Genomic DNA, 25,847 nt, shown 5'->3' on the forward strand with positions numbered 1-25,847 from the left:
TTTGGTCTTGAATTGAGGCTTGGTGTGATGTCTTCTTCCCTTATCTTTGGCCAAATTGTGGCCATCACTGAGGATAAGCTTGATGAAGTTTGGTCCTCGTAAACTGAAGGCAGTGTTGTTCGACTGCAGGAAAGGATTTGGAAAGTTTGGTGAGAATTGTGCTTGTCCCCATTGTGGAACCCATGCATCTGAAGAAGTGGGTTTTTTACCCATGAAAGCTTATGCCCAAATAAATCTGTCTTTAAGGTGCCACCAGACTCCTCATTGTTATTGTAGAAGAGTGTCACTTAGTTGTAGCACATATAGTTAGTTCTGGACCCTCAATTGCTTCTACAGTCTGGGTGGCTGTGGTGGCCAGAAGTGCTTTTTTTTTTTTCTTTCTTTCTTCTTCCTTACATGTGTGATTGGTGCAATGATTACAGCTCTTTCTCTGATACGCACCTTGGCTACTGTTATCTTGGCCTCTGTGGTCCCTAGAGTAGATGAATATGACATACTTTACATAGGGCTACCCATAAATAACGTTGAGAAGCTTCAGCTAGTGCAGAAGGCAGTGATGCATTCTTTCAGCAGGATTGGTGATAGAGAGCACAGGATACCAGTTCTGCAGTGCTAATGCTGGCCTCCTCATACAGTTTAAACAGCTGATTTCTAGAATGACTATCTTACCACATGCTGTTGTGGCAGGTTGGTCACCAAAGGTTCTCACGTTAACAACCCTGAGATTTAAATATCTGAGGGTATGTGATCGAGCTTTTCAGTGGAGCATGCGATACCCAGGGTTTTCAGAACCACAGCAGGGGTAACTTAACTATTTCACTCCAGGCGGTATCAGGAATAAATCGGTGAGAACACAAGCAATTCCATCATGATAAAAGATTTATGGAAGTAAGCATGATCTATCTAAAACTGCAGCATATTAGATTTAAGAACACACAGACACAAGTAATAGGTTTAGAACATCCCAGATATTTACCTAACATCTGGAACAGTGTTGAGTAATTAACTGCAGGTTCCCAGTGGCCAGTTGCTCACCCACCAGGGAGAAAAGGTGTCAGGAAAAAGTCTCTCAAGATGGCTTCAGAGGACTGCTCCAAAGTACACTCTATTAGCTAGTCTTTTATAACTAACTTCTACAAAACATATAGGTCATAATGACCCCTACTAAATCATCATTTTCCCTAACTTTCAATAAACTTCTAATATCAGAGGAGCCCAGACTCAAGGTTTTCCAACTACCAAGATTTTCAGTCTCACTTGTTTACTTTTCTTTCCCCTCCTCCCGTTCTGCTTAGCAGAAACTGTAGGTAGTTTTGACCTTGCTTTTGAAAGCCTGTTTTTTAAATTAACCCTTAACTATGTGGTGTTCTATTTTATTAATTCATGGTGGCTGAATGCACATAATATGGTTGCAACTGGCTTGATCACATTCTGGGATACACATACCCACCAAATCCAGGGTTACAGATGAGCAATTCTGGAATTCACTTACCCTGCTAATCCAGTCGAGCTTAAATTTAACCTTCAAGCCAAAGCCCTTCTGGAGATTTTTCTGAGGAAAAGCACTGTATAGGAGCAAGTATTTTTTATTTATTAATTATTAGACTTTTGCCTGGTATAGGTTGGTGGGCAAGAGTTTTATGTTGACTCTCTCTTTTTTGAAAATATGTTCTGAGATTTTGTTAGTTTGTAATAGCTGTACATTTAGATGTTGTCTTTTCATGATAATATTCCTTTCTACTCCGCTAGTATCTCGAGGATATTAAATAGCAGCTACTAAATTTAGATATTTTAGATCAACTCTCTGGAGAACTTGCATCCAAGAGTTTCTAAAGAGCTGTCTGAACAGCTCACACAACCATTAATATTGATTTTCAGTAATTCTTGGAATACTGGGGAAGTGCCAGAAGACCTGAAAGCAAGCTAATGTTGTGCCAAAAATTAAAAAGGGTAAACAGGGTGATGTAGGTAATTATAGGCCTGCCAGTCTGACACTGATCCTCGGCAAGATAATGGAGCAGCTGATATGGGTTTTAATTAAGAGAGAATTAAAAGAGAGTAATATAATTAATGCCAATCAACATGGGTTTATGGAAAATAGATCCTGTCAAGCTAATTTGGTATCTCTTTTGATGAGATTACAAGTTTAGTTTATAAAGGTTATAGTGTTTGTTGTTAGACCACTGTAAAGCATTTGATTGGGTACCAAATAACGTTTTGATTTAAAAAAAAAAAGTAGAAAGATATAAAAGTAACTTTTTAACACACATTAAATGGATTAAAAACTGACTAGTAGATCTCAAAATACCATTTTAAATCAGGAATCATTATTGAATGATGATGTGGTGCAGTGGTTCTCAAACTTCAAATCCTGAGGATCCCCAGTGTGATTTAAAATTTTTCGCAGACCCCCAAGTCCCCCGCTCAGCCTTAGGCCCCTCCTCCAATCCACCTCTTCCCTGCCTCTTTCCGCCCCCATCCCCGCTCCTCTCCCTCCCTTAGGTTGCCTCCTGCACGCCGCTGACCAGCTATTTTGTGGTGTGCAGGAGGCCCTAGGAGGGAAGGGGAGGAGTTGATCAGCAGGGTCGGCGGACCCCCTGGAATACCCTTGGCCCCAGTTTGAGAAACGCTGACATAGTGTGTTTCTAATGGGGTCCCATATGGATTGGTTCTTAGTCCTAAACTATTCAATAATTTTATAATTGACTTGGAAGAAAACATAAAATAATCACTGATGAATTTTGCAGCAGACACACACAAAAAATTAGGGGAGTGCTAAATAATGAAAAAGACAGATCACTGATTCAGAGTGTTTTGGATTGCTTGGTAAAATGGGTGCAAGCAAATGACATTTATTTTAATATGGCTAATGCCAATGCAGACATCTAGGAACAATGAATGTATGCGATACTTATAGGCTGGGGGACTCTATCCTGGGAAGCAGTGATTCTGGAAAAAAAAACTTGGGGGTTGTGGAGGATAATCAGCTGAACATGAGCTCCCCTATGGCCAAAAGGGCAAAGGCACTCTTCGGGTGCATAAACAGGGGGATCTCAAGTAGAAGTAGAAAGGTTATTTTACCTCTGGAGTTGACACCACTGTTGGAATACTGCTGTTTAGTTCTCACATCCAGAATTCAAGAAGGATATCGCTACATTGGAAAGGGTCCAGAGAAGAGCCACAGGAATGATTAAAGGATTAGAAAACCTACCATACAGTAAAAAGAAAAGGAGGACTTGTGGCACCTTAGAGACTAACAAATTTATTTGAGCATAAGCTTTCGTGAGCTACAGTTCACTTCATCAGATGCATTCAGTGGAAAATACAGTGGGGAGATTTATATACATAGAGAACATGAAACAATGGGTGTTACCGTACACACTGTAACCAAAGTGATCACTTAAGGTGAGCTATTACCAGCAGGAGAGTAGGGAGGGGGGGAACCTTCTGTAGTGATAATCAAGGTGGGCCATTTCCAGCAATTGACAAGAAGTCTGAGGAACAGCGGGGAGCAGAATAAACAAGGGGAAATAGTTTTACTTTGTGTAATGACCCATCCATGCCCAGTCTGTATTCAAGCCTAAATTAATTGTATCCAGTTTGCAAATTAATTCCAATTCAGCATTCTCTTGCTGGAGTCTGTTTTTGAAGTTTTTTTTGTTGAAGAATTGCAACTTTTAGGTCCGTAATCGAGTGACCAAAGAGATTGAAGTATTCTCCAACTGGTTTTTGAATGCTATAATTCTTGACGTCTGATTTGTGTTTATGCTCAAAAAAATGTTAGTTTCTAAGGTGCCACAAGTACTCCTTTTCTTTTTGCGAATACAGACTAACACGGCTGCTACTCTGAAACCTACCATACAGTAGTAGATGCAAAGAGCTCAATCTATTTAATTTAACAAAGAGAATGTTAAGGGGTGACTTGATTATAGTCTAAAACAGAGGTTCTCAAACTGTGGTCCACGGACCACCAGTGTTCTGCGAGCTCCATTCAGGTGGTCCATGGATAGTTCCCTCTAAGGTACGTATCTGAGAAGCCGCACATGAGAGAATGAGGTGCCACCCACCCCTGGGGGCGGAGTTGGGGTGGGGACTTTGGGGGAGGGGTGGAATGGGGGCAGGAAAGGGGTGGGAAGAGGCAGGGCAGGGGTGGGGCCTCATGGAAGGGGTGGAGTGCGGCGGAGCAGGGGCAGCAAGGAGGGGGGTGTCAGTGATGCAGCCCTCGGGCCAATGTACTAGTCCTCATGTGGCTCTCGTGGTCATTTGAGTTTGAGACCCCGGATTACATGATCACAATGGTCCCTTCTGGCCTTGGAATCTAGAATCTATTAATTCCTGTTGGTGTATTTATAAAGATAACATACCTAAATATAACATTCCTAAATTGAGAGGTGGACTACAATGTACTTCCTGCTTTAAGTTTTAGAAGATGTATTTAACTTCTTCCCTGGAAAGAGTGAGAGATCTATGATAGAAGAGATTGAAGACTTATTCACCAGCCAGAGATTTTGCTATATCATAACCTTTGGATTTAGGTTAGTAGATTTTCATGATCTCCTTTATGGACCTAATAGTATAGGCAAAATGATAACCTGAAACTGCTCACTCTTTTGGGCTGACAGTAATGGAAATTTCAAAAGAACTTTTACAAGTTGTATCTGACAACACACATTTGCAAAAGTGCTAGAACAAATTGCATGATAATACCAAGAGACTCCACCCTGAGTCACAACTGATAAAAACAGATATGACTTTATATCCGTTTTTACAGGAAAAAAATGTCTTCAGTCTACTAGTGTAAAACCAAAAGGAGATGGAGAATATGTAAGTGAAAAGAGGTGCAGCGCAAATGAGGATATATTGCAAAGTGATCTTCATTCTGTAGATTCAGTTCTTTGCAGGTGTGAATGGGTGCAGCTGCATTGGCACTAGCAGAGACTTTTATCCCATGTTAGTTCAAAATCACTTTGACATTAGCCAGTGTGAAATATTTACTGCTAAGTAGTTGCAAATTTGTACGTGTTCACTCTCCTTGACATAGTGAATACAGGCCACTGTTGCCATGGGTTGTAGAAAATATGAAATCTTTAAGAGAACACTTTAATAATTCTCTAGACTCTCTTTTGCAGGACATTTTAAAATCATTGTCGTGCTGAATCTTCCCTTCTTGAACCCAAATTATTCTATATAAAAAGAAATAGTTTGGCCTGGGAATAATATATCCAGTATTTATTGTGGTTGAATTAAATATGTTTCAACCATATTGTTACACTGCAGAGGATGTAACCCAGAAGGTTTGGGGTTTACCTATGTATAAAATGTGAACTCAGTAATTCATTTTAGCTTAAGAGAAACCAGTTTTGCAGAAATATATCCAGAACATTAACTCTTTTTTTACAAGTACGTGACAATTTTAACTGATAGCAATACTTAGTTAAATTCCAACCCAGTGTAGCATAGATATGCTTTGGGAGAGAAGGATGGAGGAGAGAAAATCTTGAAAGAGACAGAAATATTATCAGGGGGTTGGGGCAGTGGATTGTGCTGACAGAGCTAAATAATATACACAAAGCAAGGAATGCATGTTAGTATGAGCTCCAAACTAAATTGAAACAGCCGATGAGAATCAGTGTTAACACCTAGCGTGAGGTATGATCTGTTATTCATAGATTGGTTTTGTCTTTGTTCACACTAGAAAGCACTGCTGGTTTAATCATACTCATATAGTTAAAGTAGCAAACCCACCTCTTGTGGTTGCTGTTACACCAGTACATCTTATTCTGGTTCATAGGCCTGATCATAATCCTGCAATTTTGTTATATATTTTTTTAAGTTCATGTACTAGATACATGAATCATTTTATTTTCTTTGTGTTTCTTTTCATGTTTCTTCCTGTCTTTATGTAGGAATAACTGCATATAATAATCCAAAAATAGTCTGTGAAATTGATCTATATTAACGTGTGGTTCTGCTGTGCAAGTGATTATGTAAAACTCATTGTGGGGTTTATTGTGTCTCACTAACTACATATTACATTTGTTTAATTTACAAGTAAAATTATTATTTTTCCTAGCTTTCAGCTGTGTGAACTCAGCCTGGGACCTGAAATTCAAGTTGGGTTCTCACCATTAATACCAGATATTCTGCAAGCCAAATTCTGTTCTCTGTTAAACCAGTGCAACCCAATTATCCCCAAACTCTGCCCTCATTGGCACAGGAAGTTGTACAGGGGGTCATGAAGGTTAAAAAAAAAAAAAACAGCTTGACATTATGACGGGTTTCAGAGTAGCAGCTGTGTTAGTCTGTATCCGCAAAAAGAAAAGGAGTATTTGTGGCACCTTAGAGACTAACAAATTGCTCAAATAAATTTTAGTTTCTAAGGTGCCACAAGTACTCCTTTTCTTTTAGCTTGACATTAGAAGCCCTGGTTGAGTTTAATGGACCGATGGATTTAACTAATAAGCCATACCACTTTTTACTTATAAATATAGCAAACTTGGTATGGACCCAATAAATCTGAAGCCCCATTAAGCCAGTTGAGCAATCACTTTTATGAATAAAATATCACTTTGACTCTGATCCATCTATCTGGACAAAGGGAAATGAATGGTCTGTTGGTTCAGAGTTCACTCCCTCCTTCAAAGGAAGAGGTGTATTTTGTAATCTAGAGCATTAGCTAAGCCAAGAGGCATACTCTATGCAGAGTTGGCTGGGAGAAAGAGAGCCAGGACCTGTAACATCTTGACATCCTCTTTAATAAGTTGTCTTCTGTCAAGAGTAGGATCATGTGAAAATTAAGAACATTGGCCTGAGTCCGTGAAAATTGCTCATCCAGTGACTTATCATATTGAATACAAAATAATGAAATCTACACTAAGTAGTATTTAGTATCAAAGTGTATACACTAGTCACCATTAAAAAGTTAATATTTAACTATAGCTGTAACTATTGAGGATCTCGGTGGGTAAGTGCTGGGTAAGTGCTGACCTTTTATGGTAATCATTATGGAAAAGTGGCAGAATCTGGTCCTTTATGACTTAATTATTTATACAGGTTAGATTCTGAACAGGTAAGAGAAAGTGTTAGACTTATGTGATACAAGGAACATGCAGAAAATCTTGCACTAGATATGATCCTTCCATGTAAACTTGAATAATTGATCCTCATATCCCTTGCACTTTTGCCACTAAGGCAGGCTCCCAAATAGAATTATTTTGCTACATTATATGAATTACATTAGAATCAAATGTGATATGTAGGGCTAAATACCATTTCTTTTCTTTTCCTGTTCTGTCTTTCCAGTCTGGTACTGTGAAACTGACAAAACCAGTAGCTCTGTGGACCCAGCAAGATGTCTGCAAGTGGTTGAAGAAACACTGCCCTAATCAGTATCAAATCTACAGTGAGTCATTCAAACAGCATGACATAACGGGTAAAGTATGCAGTATCAGAAATATTTCACTTTTTTTGTTAAATTGCTTTTAACACTGCCCTTAAATAGATACAAGTATACAGTAAGGTCCTTTGGTAGTTAGTTGTAAATTTGCAGCAGAATACACCAACTTGCATCAACCTTAGTGAGCTGATTGTCCTCCATAGCTCAGAAGGGATAATTCAATGAGGAAAAGGAAAGATGGGGATGAGTGTATATATACTCTAAGAACTGGATCTTGCTAGACTGTCAATCCACACACTTGTCAACTGGAACTGATTGAAATCTGGAATTCTAATTCTGCAGGACATTTTGAAAAATGTTTGCAAATCAGAGTGAAGTCTATAAATTTCAAAATATTCCATGAGCAAAATTGTGAAACTTCATTTCAACCTTATTGAAAAGTGTTATTTCAATATGGCTGAAATGTTTCTTATATACTCAATTTATGATATATATTATAATGCAGCAAAGTCAAAACATTTGGACTATTATATTATGTTACATCATGCTATGATATAATAGTTGAAATGTTTGAGTTTTATGTTCTAAATCACAACTTTTCAAAAATTTTATAAACTGGCTTTGGAATTGGTATATGGTGGTCATCTTCCATCTTTGGCACCACCTTGTGGTGAGGTTGGGTGACAGGGAAACTCTGCCTTAATTTCCGTTCCTCTTTGATGGGTTGCCCACCTTCTAGCCTGCTTGTCAATTCCTTGGTATGGCCGCAGCCCATTGACCAAGTCACTGGTTGTCTTTTGCCCCCTTGCATGTTTGGATTCCTAAAGTATTGGACTCTGTGGCCCTAGATGAGGGGTACACACTCCCTGGGCCCTTTGGGTATGGCTCAATTGTTCAAGGCCTTAATAAGCCCCTTTGCTGGGTTTGGTAGGGAAATCCAGGCCTGCGCACCTGGGTTTTAGGCCAACGACCCTGTACAAAATGGCTGGCTCCAAGCTTTCCAAACCTCTTATAGTTTCCCTGGCCTACTTTCTATCATGCCTCTGAGTTACACCCTGTGGTCACCCAGTTTCGTGGGCAGCTTTCCTGTTGTCAAAGGCACCTGCTCTCTGTGATTCCTCAGCCTCATTGACACCCACCCCATTCTTCTGCTCTGCAGTTGTTTTATCTCTGCAACTATTGTGAGTCTCCCAATCAGCCCCAGCTGAGTAGGCAGTCAGTTTCCCCAGGAACCCTTTAGGCTGATACAGCATGGGATCTGTACACCCTGTGACAGGTATTTTAATTGGTAATTGTTGGCTTGGTAATTGGTTTTCTAATTAGTTTGGTAACTGGTACTTAAAACTGAAAACTATTCCATCAGAAAATTTTCAGCCATCTCTATTGTCCATATTTTAGAAGTTTTTCAGGGACAATTCTCCAAATAGTTTTCTGAGATGAGCAAGTTCCTAGGCACCAAAAGCACTGCAATTTTAAAGTGAAACTGACTGCTTTTATGCTTTTTTCCCCCCCAAAGATTGTTTATTTTTATGATTTTTGATCAATTTAAAAGTAATAAATGATCATTAAAATGAATGTTAATAAAAATTATTCAATTTGAGTTGGGTTAGGGCATGTGACTTGATTGGGTCCATGGGACCAAGGACTGGGCTTTGCAGCAAGGGTGGGGACTAAGGGGGACAGCCAGGGAGATAGCCAGGAACTTTACTACTCAGCCCTGCTGGCGACCTCTCTGTCTCCTGCTTTGTCCATCCAACCAATTTTAAAGATCAGCAGCTGAGTCAGAGTCCCACAGACTCTCTGAAGTCCATCTGAGAGTGACTGATCTCTAATGAACCAGAGCAGTTTGACAGAAAGCAGCTGCCTCCTTAGCAGAACTGCAAGTTTTGACAATTTGGGCTTCAATTTTTACCTCTTCTGATCTCCTTGTTACTTAAATGTATTAGGACAGGATGGTTGCAGTCAAGTTGTTAGAGACTGGGAGCTTGCAACTCCACTAGAGGCAGATGCCTCCTGTAACTTCAGTAAACGGAAGTAGCTGATGTCTCTAAGCAGTTCCCTTGGTTGTATTCAATGGACAACTATTCGACTATGAAGAATAAAGGAAATAACGATGTGTTTAATTGTAACATTTTGAAATTTGCTTGTATGAGAGAAGTTATAAAAATGTGTATGTGAAATATGGACTTTGTAGGGACTGTGGTTGATTAGCTAGGGAAACACCTACCTCCCTAAGACAGAAAATAGGACAGACAAGATAAGAAAATAAGACAAGACAGAAAATATCATATTGCCTCTATTTAAATCCATGGTATGCCCACATCTTGAGTACTGCATGCAGATGTGGTCGCCCCTGAACGAAAAAGATATATTGGAATTGGAAAAGATTGCCCTGAACAAAAATGATTAGGGATATGGAACAGCTTCCTATGAGGAGAGATTAGAAAGACTGGGATTTTTGAGCTTGGAAAAGAGACAACTAAGGGGGGGATATGATGTCTATAAAATCACAACTGGTGTAGAGAAAGTAAATAAGAAAGTGGTATTTACTCCTTCTCATAACACAAGAACTAGGGGTCACCAAATTAATAGGCAACAAGTTTTAAACAAACAAAATTAAGTATTTCTTCACACAATGCACAGTCAACCTGTGGAACTCTTTGCCAGAGAATGTTTTGAAAGCCAAGACTATAACAGGGTTCAAAAAAGAACTAGATAAATTCATAGAGGATAGGTCCATCAATGACTATTAGCCAGGATGGGGAAGGATGGTGTTCCTAGCCTCTGCTTGCCAGAAGCTGGGAATGAGTGATAGAAAATGGATCACTTGATGATTACCTCCTCTGTTCATTCCCTCTGGGGCACCTGGCATTGGTCACTGTCGAAGGCAGGATACTGGTCTGACCCAGTATGGCCATTATTATGTTATGTTCTCCCTGCCCCCAGTATGCTGCTCCCTAACCCCCGAAAAAGAGGGGTGAATAATGACTGTCAAAGCAAAATTTCACTGGAGGCATTTGAAAGTTTTTCTCTGCAAAAGTTGGTAATTAATTTTCTAAAATGTTACATGGAAAATTCAGTTGTTTTCTGGAGTGTTACAATGCCAGATTGGGGACCTCCAAGTACAAATCCCAACTGAGCCTTATCTATGGAGTTGCTACCAGTCCCCCATAATATGGGCATGTTCATCAATGTATATTTGTATATATATGGTTATGTATAGGTATAGTTTAAAAATAATAAAACATATTAAGATATAATATATATAAAGATTATAAAGATGTGGTCAGTTACACTTTGACCACTTTATTTTTATGTTCTATTTTCTCTACTTATTGCTGCCTTTTTTCTGGTGCAAGCACTCCCTGGCGATGTTGAAATGCAAACAAAAACTGTCTTTATTGTACTTACACATTTACATGGGAACACATTAATTGCAGATTTTATAAAACCTTGGGCCTGACTCTCCACTGTCTAGCACCTGTGTTGTCATTTACACCAGGGTACAGGGAATGTAAAATGCTGCTGTTCTGATTGGGTAGCCTTTTACACCCACTTCACATTGATGTAAATCACAACACAAGGTGCAGGGCCATGGAGGAGCAAGCCATTGTTTTTATAAAATGGCCTGACAGCATACATTTAAATACTGTGAGGAGGGACTTTTCTTATTGTTACCCTTCTGTTACAGAGCCTGAACCTACACGACTGAAGACAGTAGGAGTTTTGGCTTGCATTGACTTTAAAGGGAGCAGAACTGGGTCCAGGGTGAATAAAGAACAACTATCCTTGGGAAAACCTATCAGCCTAGTGGCAGCATAATAAGGAATATGCCTAAATAACTGCTTGTTAATGTGTTTTATATTTTTAAGAAACCTTCCATCATCTCTTGTTTTTTACACAGAGCCCCTGAAGTATGCTAATGTCTCTCTTCGGAACAAGAATCTTTAATGCTATGATCATTAAACAAACCTCATTCTGTCAAAGTAATACACAAGAGGCACGTAAGCCCAAGTGAAATAATTTGATTAGGAGGCACTTGAAAAGACACAAGCCTTTTTTTTTTAATTAAGGTTGTAAAGAAGAAATGAACAGGAGTCAATATAATAATATTTTTAGAGACTGGAACATATTCATATGTGCAAAAATGTACCTGCTGCAAATCATCTCTTAAACTCTGTCTAATTCTGTAATATTAAATAGAGGCTGGTGTTAAATCCTCTATGCTGCCTTCCGCTATCGTAAAATACACATACAAATCTGGTTCTAGAATATGAGCAGATTTAACTTGTCTACTTGACTGCCAAATGTGAGGGGTTTATCATATCCATGTGATCCCAAATTAAGTAACACATTTCTGGAAGGGTGGTCTTCTGGTTAAGGTACTACACTGGAATTCAGAGAATGCCCAGCTCTGCTTTAGACTTCACTTATGAGCTTGGGCAAGACACTTAAGATATGTCTAAACTGAAGTTAGACACCTGCTGACCTGTACCAGCTGACTTAGGCTTGTGGGGCTTGGGCTAAGGAGCTGTTTAATTGTGGTGTAGATGTTCGGTAGAGCCTTGTGCAGATATAAATTTATATCCATGGATGCGGATATCCACGGATATAAATTGGAATCCATGGAACTGCAGGGCTCTCCTGGGAACCACAGTGATGAAAGGAGCAGAACGTGGGGCCGCCAATCCCAGGAGCCAGCACTCCACGCCGGCAGCTTCTCCCGTCTGGCTATATCACCCCCAGCCCTGCTCACTGGGGCGGGCACCAGGCCCATCGGCAACTATCCCTCCTCCTTAAATGAGGCCATCTTGGGGACCAGTAGCTCGCTTCTGCTGGACTACTTCAGGGCCCATCAAGACCTTCTGAAGTGGATAGCAGCTAACCTGAGGCTGGAGATTGAGGCACTTAAGGAAACATCCCACAGCCTAATTGACATTCTGGCTGCACAGCTCCCTTCAAAGTGGCCTTACCCATTAATGAGGCTGTAATGGGTCTGGTCAAGACCCTCTGGCAAACTCCTTCTTCTCCATCCCACACCTCAAAGAGGGCAGAAAAAAATATGTGCCAGCAAGTGGGTTCAAGTACCTGTACTCGCACCCTTCCCTTCAGGGTCCCTTATTGTGTCGGCTGCCAACAAGAGGAACAGGCAGGGCCAGGTAAGTGCTACCCCCAAACAAAAAGATTAAAAAAAACCCTGAATTCAATGGGTAACCTTTAACTGTGTATCTCCAATCAGCAAACTTTGGTGGTGGGATACGTTTACAATCTGTGGAACTCCTTGGACAAGTTCAAAGACTCTCTGCCTCAAGATTTGAGTCAAGAATTTGCTGCCCTCTAGGAGGAGGGTAAGGATATGGCCAGGACACCTCTCCAGGCAGCTCTGGATGCAGCCGATGCAGCAGCGAGGACCATGGCCTCTGCTGTCACCATGAGGTGTTTTTCTTGGCTCCAGTCCTCAGGACTTCCTCACAAGGTCCAACAATCCATCCAGGACCTTCTCTTTGAAAGCTTCTCCCTGTTTTCAGAGTAGACAGAAACAAAGTTTCATGGCCTGAAGAATTCTAGAGCCTACCCTCAGGACATTGGGCCTCTCAGCTTCATCTGCTTCCAGGAAGCACTTCAGGCCCCTATAACTACCTAATTTCTCGATGCTGCCTCCGATACAGGAGCTCTACAAAAGGAAAAGAAGAGGTTACAAATGGTGCCGGCCACTCCCATCCACCTCAACCTCCCAGCTGTGGTCTCATAGGTAGTCCGATGGGCCCAAGCAGACCTTTGTAGATGTAACTGAGGATGCTGTACCAGTTCCTGCTTCAGATCCCGACTCTTTTATTTTTGAACCGTCCCACATAACATCAGACTGCTGAGTGCTAAGTACAGTGAAAATGGGCTATACCCTTCAGTCTTTATTCACCCCTCCCTCTCACCCGTCATCCCTATCCCTCTTCAGGAACTCTTTTCTCATGAGCAACTCCTTGCCCATGGGGACAATGGAAGAGGTTCCTGAAGACTTGAGAGGAGAAGGGGTCTACTCCTGATATTTCTTAATCTTGAAAGCCAAGAGGGGCCTCTGGCCCATTCTTGACCTGTGTCAACTCAACATATATCTCAAGAAACTGAGGTTCCACATGGTCTCCCTGGCCTTCCTCATTACCTCCCTGGATCCAGGGACTGATATGCTGCCCTTGACTTAAAGGACGCATACTTTCACATTTCTGTCTTCCATGGGCACAGAAGATTTCTCAGATTTATTGTGAATCAATGCTACCACCAGTTCACCGCTTGTCCTTTCAACCCCTCAGGTTTTCACAAAGTCTGTGGCGGCAAATGGTGGTAGTAATGGCCTTCCTCAGATGGCGAGGAGTCCAGGTCTACCCGTACCTCAATGACTGGCTGGCTGATCAAAGGTCAGTAAGAAACTCCTGTGCACAACAGCATCAGAATGGTCCAAGCCACCTCATGGGCACTGGACTTGTTGATAAACGAGAAAAGTCAACTCTTGTGTCAGTTCAGAGAATAGAATTTATTGGGGCAATGCTCGACTTGACCCAGGCCAGAGCGTTCCTTCCAGAACTGAGACCATGTCAGACCTGATACCCAAGATCAAGGTACACCCAATTACAACTGCCTGAGTTTGCCTCAAATTTCTGAGGCACATGGCCGCATGTACTTACATGGTTCAGCATGCAAGGCTGTGTCTCAGGCCCCTACAGCTGTGCTTAGCACCGATTTACTCCTCAAACAAACACCACTTGGACTTGGTGCTCACTGTTTCTTCCTTGGACCTCGCATCCCTGGACTGGTGGAAGGACTCAAGGTCGGTAATGATGGGGTTACCCATTGTTGCTCTATGGCCATCAGTGTCCCTAGTCTTGGATGCATCAGACCTTGCTTGGGGAGCTCACCTTGACTGCCTCAAGACTCTGGGCTTATGGTCCCAAGAAAAACTATCCCTGCACATAAATGTTAGGGAACTCATGGCTGTTGGCTTATCCTACCAAGTGTTCCTCCCTCAGATCTCAGGCAAGGTGGTGCAACTTCTCATAGACAATACTGTTGCCATGTTCCATATCAACAAACAAGGAGGTGCTCAATCCTCTGCCCTATTTCAGGAAGCCATCCATCTATGGGACTTCAGGAAGAAGCATTCCATCCACCTGGAGGCATCACATCTTCCAGGAGCCTGGAATGCAATGATGGATCACCGCAGCAGGTCCTCTTCCTCTCACCAAGAGTTGTCCCTTCACCCGGAAATCATCAGGTTCATCTTCCAAAGGTGGCGGGTCTCCTCGGGTAGACCTGTTCACCCCCGAACAGCTCAGGAAGTTGCCATCAGTTTTGCTCGCTGCACAAGGCACAGTCCGGGCTCCCTCTCTGACTCCTTCCTGCTCCCATAGTCAGGGCCCCTGCTTTACGTTTTTTCCTTCTGTCCCTCTCGTTCACAAGGTCACCTGAAAATCAAGTGGGACAAAGCAAGAGTTATTCTTATAGCCCTGGCGTTGCCACACCTACACTGTTTTGGCACACTACTGAATCTCAGTAACATCCCCTCTTCTGCGCCATCCAGACCTGATCTCACAAGATCATGGCCAGTTGCTCCCCCAAACCTCACCTCCCTTCACCTGACGGCATGAATGTTACATGGCTGAACCCAAAGGAGCAGGCCTGTTCAGAGCAAGTTCGACAGGTCTTGCTAGGTAGTAGGAAACTGTCCACTAGGGCTACCTACCTGGCCAAATGGAAACGCTTCTCGATATGGGCATCTCAGTGAGGTCTCTTTCTGGTTCATTCTTCCCTGCAGGCTATCTTGGACTACTTGCTTCATCTAAAGTAGCAAGGTCTTGCCCTTGTATCCATCAAGGTGCACTTAGCAGCAATCTCAGGCTTCCACCTGCCAGTGAACAGCAGCTCAGTGTTCTCCTATGAGATGATGGTCTGATTACTCAAGTGTCTAGAGAGACTCTACCCTCAGGTCCATGAGCCAATCCCTCCACAGAACTTAAACCTAGTCCTGTCAAAGCTCATGGGCCTTCTGCTCTAACCGCTAGTGTCATGCCCTCTACTTCTCTCTTGGAAGGTCCTCTTTCTGGTGGCGATCACCTCAGCAGAGGTGTCTTTGAAATCAGGGTCTTTACATCAGAACTACTATACATGCTATTCTTCAAGGTCAAAGTCCAACTGCACCCCCACCTGGCCTTCCTTCCAAAGGTGGCTTCGCAATTCCCTAACAAACAGGCTATTTTCCTCCCAGTCTTTCTGAAGCCTCAGAGGAACTTGAGGAGTGGCAGTTTCACTCATTGGATGTTAGGCGTGCCCTTGCTTTCTATATTGAGAAGACTAAACCATTTCACAAATCCACGCAACTCTTCGTAGCAATAGCAGAAAAGATGAAAGGGCATCCAGCATCAACCCAGAGGATCTCATCCTGGATAACCACGTGTATTTGAGCTTGCTATGACCAGACAAATGTCCCGCTATCACCCATCCTAACTGCTCATTCCATGAGAGCTCAGGCCTCTTCAGCAGCATTCCTCAAGTGCCAATCCGAGACATCTGCAGGGCTGCAACTTGGTCATTGGTGCATACCTTCACATCCCACTATGCCATCACCCAACAGATTCAAGACAGTGCCAGGTTCTGAAGAGTAGTGTTTCAGTCAGCATAGAATCATATAATTGTAGGACTGGAAGGGACCTCCAAGAGGTCATCTAGTTCAGTCCCCTGTGCTCGTGGCAGGAAGAAGTATTATCTAGACCATGCCTGACAGGTGTTTGTCTAACCTGCTCTTAAAAATCTCTAATGATGGAGATTCCACAACCTCCCTAAGCAACTTGTTCCAGTGCTTAACCACCCTGACACTTAAGTTTTTCCTAATGTCCAACTGAAATTGCTCTTGCTGCAATTTAAGCCCATTGCTTCTTGTCCTATCCTCAGAAATTAAGACCACCAGTTTTTCTCCCTCTTCCTTTATAACAACCTTTTATGTGCTTGAAAACTGTTATGTCCCCTCCCAGTCTTCTCTTCTCCAGACTAAACAAACCCAATTTTTTCAATCTTCCTTCATAGGTCATGTTTTCTAGACCCTTTTGTTGCTCTTCTCTGGACTTTCTCCAATTTGTCCACATCTTTCCTGAAATGTGATGCCCAGAACTGGACAAAATGCTCCAGTTGAGGCCTAATCAGCACAGAGTAGAGCAGAAGAATTACTTCTTTTGTCTTGCTTACAACACTCCTGGTCATACATCCCAGAATGATGTTTGCTTTTTTTTTTGTGAGTGTGACACTGTTGACTCATATTTAGCTTGTGATCCACTATGACCCTAGATTCCCTTTCCGCTGTACTCCTTTGTAGGCAGTCATTTCCCATTTTGTATGTATGCCACTGAGTTTTCCTTCCTAAGTGGAATATTTTGCATTTGTCCTTATTGAATTTTATTCTGTTTACTTCAGACCCATTTCTACAGTTTTGTCCAGATCATTTAAATCTGATAGAATTTTAATCCTATCCTCCAAAACACTTGCAACCCCTCCCATCTTGATATCGTCTGCACACTTTATAAGTGTACTCTCTATACCTTATCTAAATCATTGATTTAGGGAACAGAACAGAACTGGACCCAGAACTGATCCCCCACAGGACCCCACTTAATATGCCCTTCTAGTTTGCCTGTGAACCACTAACAACTTTCTGAAAACAGTTTTCCAACCAGTTATGCACCCTCCTTATAGTAGCTCCATCTAGGTTGTATTCCCCTAGTTTGTTTATGAGAAGGTTATGTGAGACCGTATCAAAAGCTTTATGAAATTCAAGATATACCACATCCACCGCTTTTCCCCATCCACAAGACTAGTTTTCCTGTCAAAGAAAGCTATTCAGTTGGTTTGACGCAATTTGTCCTTTACAAATCCATGCTGATTGTTACTTATCTTCTAGGTATTTGCAAATTGATTGCTTAGTTATTTGCTCCATTATCTTTTCATGTCCATGAACTCCGAGCCCACCTTCTAAGGTATTGCTTGTGAGTTATCTAACATGGAGTGGACGTGAGCAAACACATGAAGAAGAAAAAACTGTTACTGACCTTCCGTAGCTGCTGCTGTTTGAGATGCGGTGTTCATGTCCATTCCATGACTCACCCTGCTGCCCCTCTGTCGGAGTTACCTGGCAGGAGGAAGGAACTGAGAGGGAGCGTGGCTAGCAGTGCCCCTCATACCAGTACATGAGCCCACTAGGATACCACTGAGGGGAAAATCTCCAGCAATTTGCATGTGGTGCACACACACCTAACATGGAATGGACATGAGCAACGCATCTCAAACAACAAGAGTTACAGAAGACTTGGAGCCTGCTAAGGTTACATGTAGACTTTTAGAAGCATGTTGTTCTTTTATTTTACTTGTAACTATTTTCTGTTTCTATTTATCTCTGCTCAGTATCACTTAAGTCTCTGTTCTTTTATTAATAAACTTATTCTTGTTTTATTTTAATTTCATCTCAGTGATATTCTACTACAGTGAGGGGTGCATTCTCAGTGAAGCCAATGATTTGATGTATATTCTATCTCTCTGGAGTCAGCAGAGTTCGTATTTCTGTGGGCAACCAGTGACAGGGACTGGATGCTGCAGAGGCACGCTCTTCCAGGGGGTCTGCGAACTGGGGGCACCAAGAGTTACCTGCAAGGCAAGGAAGGGACTGGTAGGGTTTCCAAGGGTTGATTGGACTGACTAACAGACTGCAGTGTCAGGGAACAGAGACACAGTTTAGCCGCAGCAAGTTTCTCTCTTACTGAGGCAGAGGGTTAAGAAGGTGACTCGCAGTTCTGGACATCTTGAGAAAGTGTCACATAGATGAAAGATGTGTGTAAGAGCCAGGTATCATTAAGACCCAGATAGGATAAAAAGAGATTCCTGTTCATATTCGTGCTGTTTGATTAATAGCAGTTAACTCATGTGATTACCTAAAAAAAAAAATTAATCATGATTAATCTCCATTTTAATCACATTGTTAAACAGTAGAAAACCAATTTAAATGTGTTAAATATTTTTGGATGTTTTTCTACATTTTCAAATATATCAATTTCAATTACACACAGAATACAAAGTGTACAGTGTTCACTTTATATTTTTATTAGAAATATTTGCACTGCAAAAATGATCAAAGAAAGTTTTTTTTCAGTTCACCTCATACAGATACTGTAGTGTAATCACTTTATTGTGAAAGCGCTCAACATTAAAACAATGTAAAACTTCAGAGCCTACAAGTCCACTCAGTCCTACTTCTTGTTCAGTCAATCATGAAGACAAACAAGTTTGTTTATATTGCTGCCAGGTTCTTATTCACAGTGTCACCTGAAAGTGAGAACAGGCTTTTGCATGGCACTTTTGTAGCTGGCATTGCAAGATATTTATGAGCCAGATGAGCTAAAGATTCATTTGCCTCTTCATGCTTCGACCATCATTCCAGAGGACATGTTTCCATGCTAATGATGTTCGTTTAAAAAAATGTGTTAATTAAATTTGTGACTGAGCTTCTTGGGGGAGAATTGTGTGTCCTGTGTTACCTGCATTCTGCCATATATTTCATGTTATAGCAGTCTCGGTTGATGACCCAGCATCTTGTTCATTTTAAGAACACTTCACTGCAGATTTCACAAAATGCAAAGAAGGTACCAATATGAGATTTCTAAAGACAGCTACAGCACTCAACCCAAGTTTTAGAATCTGAAGTGCTTTCCAAAACCTGAGAGGGAAGAGGTGTGGAGCATGCTTTCAGAAGTCTTAAAAAAGCAACACTCTGATGAGGAAAATACAGAACCCGAACCACCGAAAAAGAAAATCATCCTTCTGCTGGTGGCATCTGACTCAGATAATGAAAATGAACATGCATTGGTCCACACTGTCTTCGATCAATCGTTATCAAGCAGAACCCATCGTCAGCATAGATGCATGTCCCCTGAAATGGTGGTTGAAGCATGAAGGGATATATAAATCTTTAGCACATCTGGCACATAAATATCTTGCAGTGCCAGCTACAACAGTGCCATGCCTGTTCTCACTTTCAGGTGACATTGTAAAGAAGAAGCAGGCAGCATTACCTCCTGCAAAAGTAAACAAACTTGTTTGAACAATTGGCTGAACAAGAAGTAGGGCTGGGTGGATTTACAAGCTCTAAACTTCTATATTGTTTTGTTTTTGAATGCAGTTTTGTGGTACATAATTCTACATTTGTAAGTTCAACTTTCATGATAAAGAGATTGCACTACAGTACTTGTATTAGGTGAATTGAAAAATACTATCTCGGTTTTTTTACAGTTCAAATACTTGTAATCAAAAATAAAGTAAGCATTGTACACTTTGTATTCTGTGGTGTAATTGAAATAAACATATTTGAAAGTATAGAAAAAATCCAAAAATATATTTAAATAAATGGTATTCTATTATTTAACAATGCAATTAATTGTAATTAATTTTTTTAATCGCCTGACAGTCCTAATTCACATATTTGTTTGGGACTGATCTACCTGCATATTCAAATCACCCTGTACCCTGCTGTCTGAGCTTCTCCATACTATTTGACCATTACTGGGTCATTTGTAAACTTCCCCCCTACTTCTATCACCTTCACTCTGGCAAGGATTGACTTCCATTATCTGTGTATCTTTTCTAATAGATGAGTGTTATATGCAGTCTGAGTAGCTTTAGTAACATCAATTCTACAAAATCCCTTGCTAGCTTGTTATGTAGCCAAACTGGTCTTACACATTTTCTCCCCCATTTAACCTCATATGTTTTTGCTGCAAATTAAATCCCTTGCTTCTTCTTTTGACCTTGAGACTGATGATTGGATTCTGCCTTCTTCTTAACAAGATTATTTATTAAGCACCCAAAATGTGCTAAGTTCTTTCTATGCGTTAAAAATAGAAATGATTCCTGCCCTAGAGACCATTAAGGTAGCAGGAGCTGGAAGTATCAGGGACCCCAGAGACTCTGTTCTTCTACATGCACACATGACCTAAGAGAACGGGGTGGGGGAGGGGAACATTATGGGGGAAAAGCTACAGTGGTCACAGATACAGGAGAATGAGTTGAATGTTTGAGTGTCCTGAGAGTGTTTTTAATATGCATCCAAAGTGAATGCAATTAGGTGTTTTGAATGGGGTAGAGGGAGGGATTGAGGGGAATGGTAGGGAAGAGATGAGTTAATATAAGGAAAAGTGTGAGGAACATGTTGAGAAAAGCAGTGAGGAGGAAGGAAAGGATTGGTAGAAGGGTAGAGAGAAACATGGAGGGTAGAGAGAAAGAGGCCAACAGCAGAGGGACTGTGAGGGAAGAAATAAGGACAAACAATCAGCAAATCAAATTCAATTTTCATGTGACAACAAGGCCAAGTTGTGCAGTGTAGGCCCAGACAACATAGGGCTTCAGGGATCTCAGGGCCCCACCAGAGCAACTCCTATTGCTACCATCCGTCTTTCCCCTCCAAAGCTTGAGACTTCCTCTTGTAATTGACCTGGCTGGGAAAGGAGGGCCGCAAGGAGTACTTGTGTCCCCAGAGAGAGGGTAAGTTCCATGAAACTACAGGTCAGGAAAGAGGGCCAGGTTGGGTTTCTATCATTTTTAGACTATTACAAAACTGAAGGAGAGTGGATATAAAATCTCCCCTGTAGGGTTGCCAGTTCAAATCTGGCCCAGATTGGTTATGACAGCATTGTTAATACCAAATGATTATATGACATTTTTGTGGTCTGAGTCCAGTTTCAAATGGGATGTGCCCATCAAAATCTCCACTACCCCTTTGGCTGTGTAAACCTAGATTCCAGGTTAGAGTTTAGGTGCATTAGCGGAGGGGTGTGTGGAATCTTATGCTGACACAGTCTATGCTAAATGGTTTTTAAGCTGTATTTTCTACAAAGAGAAACAACTGTTTCTATGCTGGACATGTCCCTTTGATCTTTTCTCGTGGATTTCTCATTTTTTCCAAACCTGTGGCTGTTGTTGCATTCCTCTGTTGTAGCTCTCTTATGTGTCTTGGAATACAAAATCTTCTGGGTATGTACAGGAGAAAGAGAGAAGCAGAGAGTGGTTTTAATAACAAACCAACCAACCCACATTGTACTCAGACCTGACAGTGTTCCAGATAAAAAACCCACCAGTGCCAAGTTCTGTTGAATAATTATCTGGCTCATTTTGCACATGGTAGGCCTCTTAATACACCCAAATACAGCATTTTCCTCCCTGTCAACACCTCTGGTTTGGTGGAGATTACATAGAAGTGTCTTCAGTTTAGCAATATCTGTATAATATCCCCCCCCCACACACCCACACATCCATCTCCTTCTCTGTGGTGAAAAGTCAAACCATAACTTCCCTCGTCCTTTGTTTGTGCATTTGCTCTGCTGTATTCGTGAAGTCTTGGCCAGAGCAACTGTTCTGTATGGTGGGCTGTTGATTCGATGCTTCCATCTGGTGGTAAAGTCACTGTTTCTTTCTGAAAGGAGCTTTCAGTTTACTGCCTGGATAAGATCAGTCTTATTTGCAGCATTCCCTCCGGGCCTATGATGCTAGTGTTGGAACATGAGGGACCAAAGAGTTTCCTCTGTTTTGTGTTACCCATTTGGAGGCTGCTTAAAGTTTTTCATAATGTGGAACACATTAGAGAGTGATTGTCTCTTGGGTCATCAACCTGCGCTATTTGCATAATCTGTGCCAACTATAGCTTTTTTTTTTAAATTATTTTTTATTTTTTATTTTTTTTACATGGAAGAGGAATATTAGGAAAGTATGTAATGTAACCTTATCTTATTTTAGTGTAATTTAGATGCTGGAAACTGGGAGGAGAGCCAACACCTTGTGACTAGCCAGGAAGTCTGGTTGAAAATTTTCTGTTGAAACTGTTCTTGACTAAATGGAATTTTTCACAAAACGTTTGTGCCTCTTCCCCCCATTCACTTTCATAGACTGGGCTCCCCACCTGGACTACATCTGCTATGATGCACTGTGGTCCGGGACTCCTATTCTGTACTACTTCCCCTCACGAAGAGGGGAGGAGACCATGGTGTCTCGTGGGAGATGTAGTCTGATCAGGAAGCCCAGCCTAAAGAGAACAATGGGATCATAAGACAGCCAAACTACAGCTCCATTCTGCACTGCGGTGGCATTTTCAAATAAAAAAAGATTTGCGACTTTTAATTTTTCAGCGAAATGATTTTTTTTTTTTTAATTTATTTGAATTTCCCACAGAACCCCCTTCCTTCCATTTTCCAGCTATCTCTACTAGTGGATCATCAGTAAGCAGATCATGAGTGGGGGAATGATGCTCTAGGTGCAATTGAGAGATCTATTCAGTCTCAACAGATGGGAGGGGGAATGGGTCCAGTCCACAGGTAAGCCAATGGGAAATGCCTGAGCCTTTCATTTGTTAAAAGATTTACTTTAGCTAGGGAGGTGTTATCAATCCTCAAACATGTTATGTTCAGCTCATGCACAAAAAATCATCTCTTGCAATGAATGTTCGAATGTCAGTTATTAGCATTCTAATGTCGATTATTGCCCTGCTTCTAACCTAACCTTTTTTGAGAAATGTCCATGAGGGTGTGTCTACACTGCCATTTAAAAACCTGCAACTGACTTAGGCTTGTGGGGCTAGAGCTAAGGGGCTGCTTAATTGTGTAGACATTAGGACTCAGTCTGGAGCCCAGGCTCTAGGACCCTGTGAGGTGGGAGGGTCCCTGAGCTTGGGCTGTAGCCTGAGCCTGAACATCTACACCACAATTGAATAGCCCCTTAGCCCAAGTAAGCTGGCATGGGCCAGCCACAGGTATCTATTTGCAATGTAGGTATAGAGTAAGACAGTGGTGGCAGGCCAAACACACCTCCATACCTGTCAATTCTTTGGACCCCAACCTGTTGGGCTTTAGACCTAGAGTCAGCATAGGAACATTATTGGTCACAGTGATGTTTAATCATCTCTGGCCATGGGGCAGAGGTCAGATGTCCTTCCTGAGAGTTGATCTTTAAGCTACCTTTATAATCATTAATCACGCAACATTACTTGAAACAACTTGGGACATGGCAGAAAGGAACAGATGATTATAAAGTGATTTTACCCTTTCCTTTCAGAGATCCTAGAGGGTGGTATTTTGAAGCTGCTCTTTCCCCCTCTGCTGTTGAATCCTTCAAGATTTCATTTTTTTCACTCCTCTTGTTCAGTTAAAGGGGAGCCAATGAGAGTGTTTCTGGAAGCTTTTGGCTTCACTATCACTCATATGTTGCTACTTCTCTGTATGTCTCCTCACCAGGCTCAGAGTGAATGGTTTCTTTGCTTCTCCATTGTCAGGGAAATGAAACCAAGTGGCTGAGGCAGGGTATGATGGAAATAATACTGGTTGAAAGGGGGATACATGGTGTGGAAGAAATGGAATCTGTAATACCACCCTCAGCTGAGGAAGCCTGCCGGCCTACTTTGGAATTGATTCACAATTCGTGTCTGACTAGACTCACCATTACTCTGATTCCACATTACAGTAGCGGACACTTGGACTAATGGCCAATTCACTTTTGAGTAAGGTGTGTGCAAGGTGTTGGTTACTCTCTACAAAGTCTTAAATGGTCTAGATCCCAGTTACCTCAGAGGTTAACTCTTCTCTATTTCATCACTATGTGTATGTTTAGCAAGATAAGCTAAGTTAGGAAGGTTATTCTGAGTAGCAGGTGTTGTCTGTAGCATTGAGTCCTACTATTTAGACTGGAATGTATGACTCATTTCTTTATCTGCTACCTGCAGGTCTGGAATTATTTGTCATTTAGCCCATGGCTAAATTTTCCTAATTCTTTATTTTAAAATGTGTGTTTCTGCAGGAGAAAAGTAGAAGGCGATCTCAATTTACAGAAGCAGTTATATATACTTATTCCTCCATATGTAATGTGCCCAGATGCCATGGGGCAAGGGGGAATTAATTCTTTATAAATGCACTTTCCTGGGGTTTTCTACTCACTGCTGGGCAACTCCTTGTGTCTGCATATGGGGATTAGCTCTGGTCGAGCCTGATGCCCCTTCCTCAGTTGCTTGCCCTGTCTCTCTCCGTCTCTCTTTCTTTGGACTTGATTGCTCCCTCTTTGTGGCTCAGCCCTCCGTCCAGGTCACTATAGTTTTCTCCTTCTGGGGTATCAAAGTCTCACTGGACTGGCTGACCAGGTATCATTCCCAGCAGTCCTCCATTTCAAGGCAATGCCACTTCCCCAGTGGCAGGTAAGGGAACCAAGCGCAGTCACGACTCCGGGTTCTGGCTCAGGGGCCCTTTAATCCGCAGCCAAAGTCTGTACCATCCCAATGTCTGCTACCATTTCCCTTGTCCTTTTCTTACTTTACCTCTATCAGGGTTCTGCTTCCTTCAGGGCCAGGATCCCAGAGCTTTTCCTCTCCCGCTGCCTTTCCATCTCTAAGCCCAGAAAGCGACTGCAGCCCCTTGTTTTTCTTTCTTCCTTTTCCTGTCCATTTTCTGGTGTAGCAGCCTCAGCATATGAGGCTATGACTGCCACCTGCCACAATTTTTGCATAAGCAAAAATCTACATCCTCTCACCCAGTCCTGTATCCTTAAAAAGGCAAAATAATTTTTTTTAATGCTATCTCATATTCCTGGTACTATCCACAATCCTTTCAGACTATAGGCTTTCACCTTGAGGTATCTCAGTCCTTCATAAAGGATCTTTCTATTTGTGTAATTCTCCCTGCATTGCCACAGCAGATGCTTAACTTTTTCTTGGGCTTTGCAGGTGTTGCACAACCCGTCTGTGTCTGTTTAGTAAGTATAAATTACAATTCAGGTGACAGTGATCTGTTAGCACTCTAAATACAGTTACTTCTCTTCTTCTGACATAGCTATTAAGTATCCCATTATCCTAAAGTTCAGGACATATTTCAGAGAACCTTCATCCTTTTTTCTCTTTGGTCCATAGTTCTTGCCATTCCTTCTTAAGTTCTTTCTTAACCAAACATTTGAAGTCCTGTTTACTTAGAGGGATCTGTATTCCAACCTCCTCATTTTTAAGGCTTTTTCCCCCCTGTTTTATTTTCCATTTCGTTGCTTGGCATCCTGACTGTGCTGGAATCCATGCTATTGCTATATGTATACCAAATTATACTATCTCCGTAGTTAAGAATAATATTTCATCGACAGAGGGCACAGCTATACTAGAGTTTACAGCAGTGCAGCTGCACCGATGCAGCTACACCACTGTAAGCTCCCTAATGTAGCCACTCTAAGCGGATAGGAGAGAGCTCTCTCCTATCCGCTTAAACTACTCCAGCCCCCGTGAGCAACATAGCAGTGTCCACACCGGTGCTTATGTTGGTGTATCTTATGTTGCTCAGGGGGGCTGTTTATTCATCCCCCGTTGAGTGACATGAGTTTTGCCGACATAAGCTGTAGTGTAGACATAGCCTAAATC

The 25,847-nt window shown here is 41.7% G+C and overlaps 1 protein-coding gene across 11 annotated transcripts in view; it reads left to right on the forward strand.

Moving 5' to 3' along the window:
* The window catches only part of SAMD12 (sterile alpha motif domain containing 12), a 248,251-nt gene that overhangs the window by 65,428 nt on the left and 156,976 nt on the right, over positions 1 to 25,847 (forward strand). For 7 of the 11 annotated variants that reach the window (XR_006278676.1, XM_038392676.2, XM_038392672.2 and 4 more), the window contains one exon: positions 7,303 to 7,432. Coding sequence is in view for 9 of the 11 variants with exons in the window: in XM_038392676.2 (XP_038248604.1) it covers positions 7,303 to 7,432 (130 nt within the window). In the remaining 2 variants the exon portion in view is untranslated. Of the gene's footprint in view, positions 1 to 7,302; positions 7,433 to 11,087; positions 11,290 to 25,847 lie in introns of those variants that run through there. The other 4 variants (XR_006278677.1, XM_038392679.2, XM_038392683.2 and 1 more) reach the window with 2 other exon arrangements.

This window comes from Dermochelys coriacea, chromosome 2, assembly GCF_009764565.3.
Source record: "Dermochelys coriacea isolate rDerCor1 chromosome 2, rDerCor1.pri.v4, whole genome shotgun sequence".
NCBI classification, from domain to species: Eukaryota; Metazoa; Chordata; order Testudines; family Dermochelyidae; genus Dermochelys; species Dermochelys coriacea.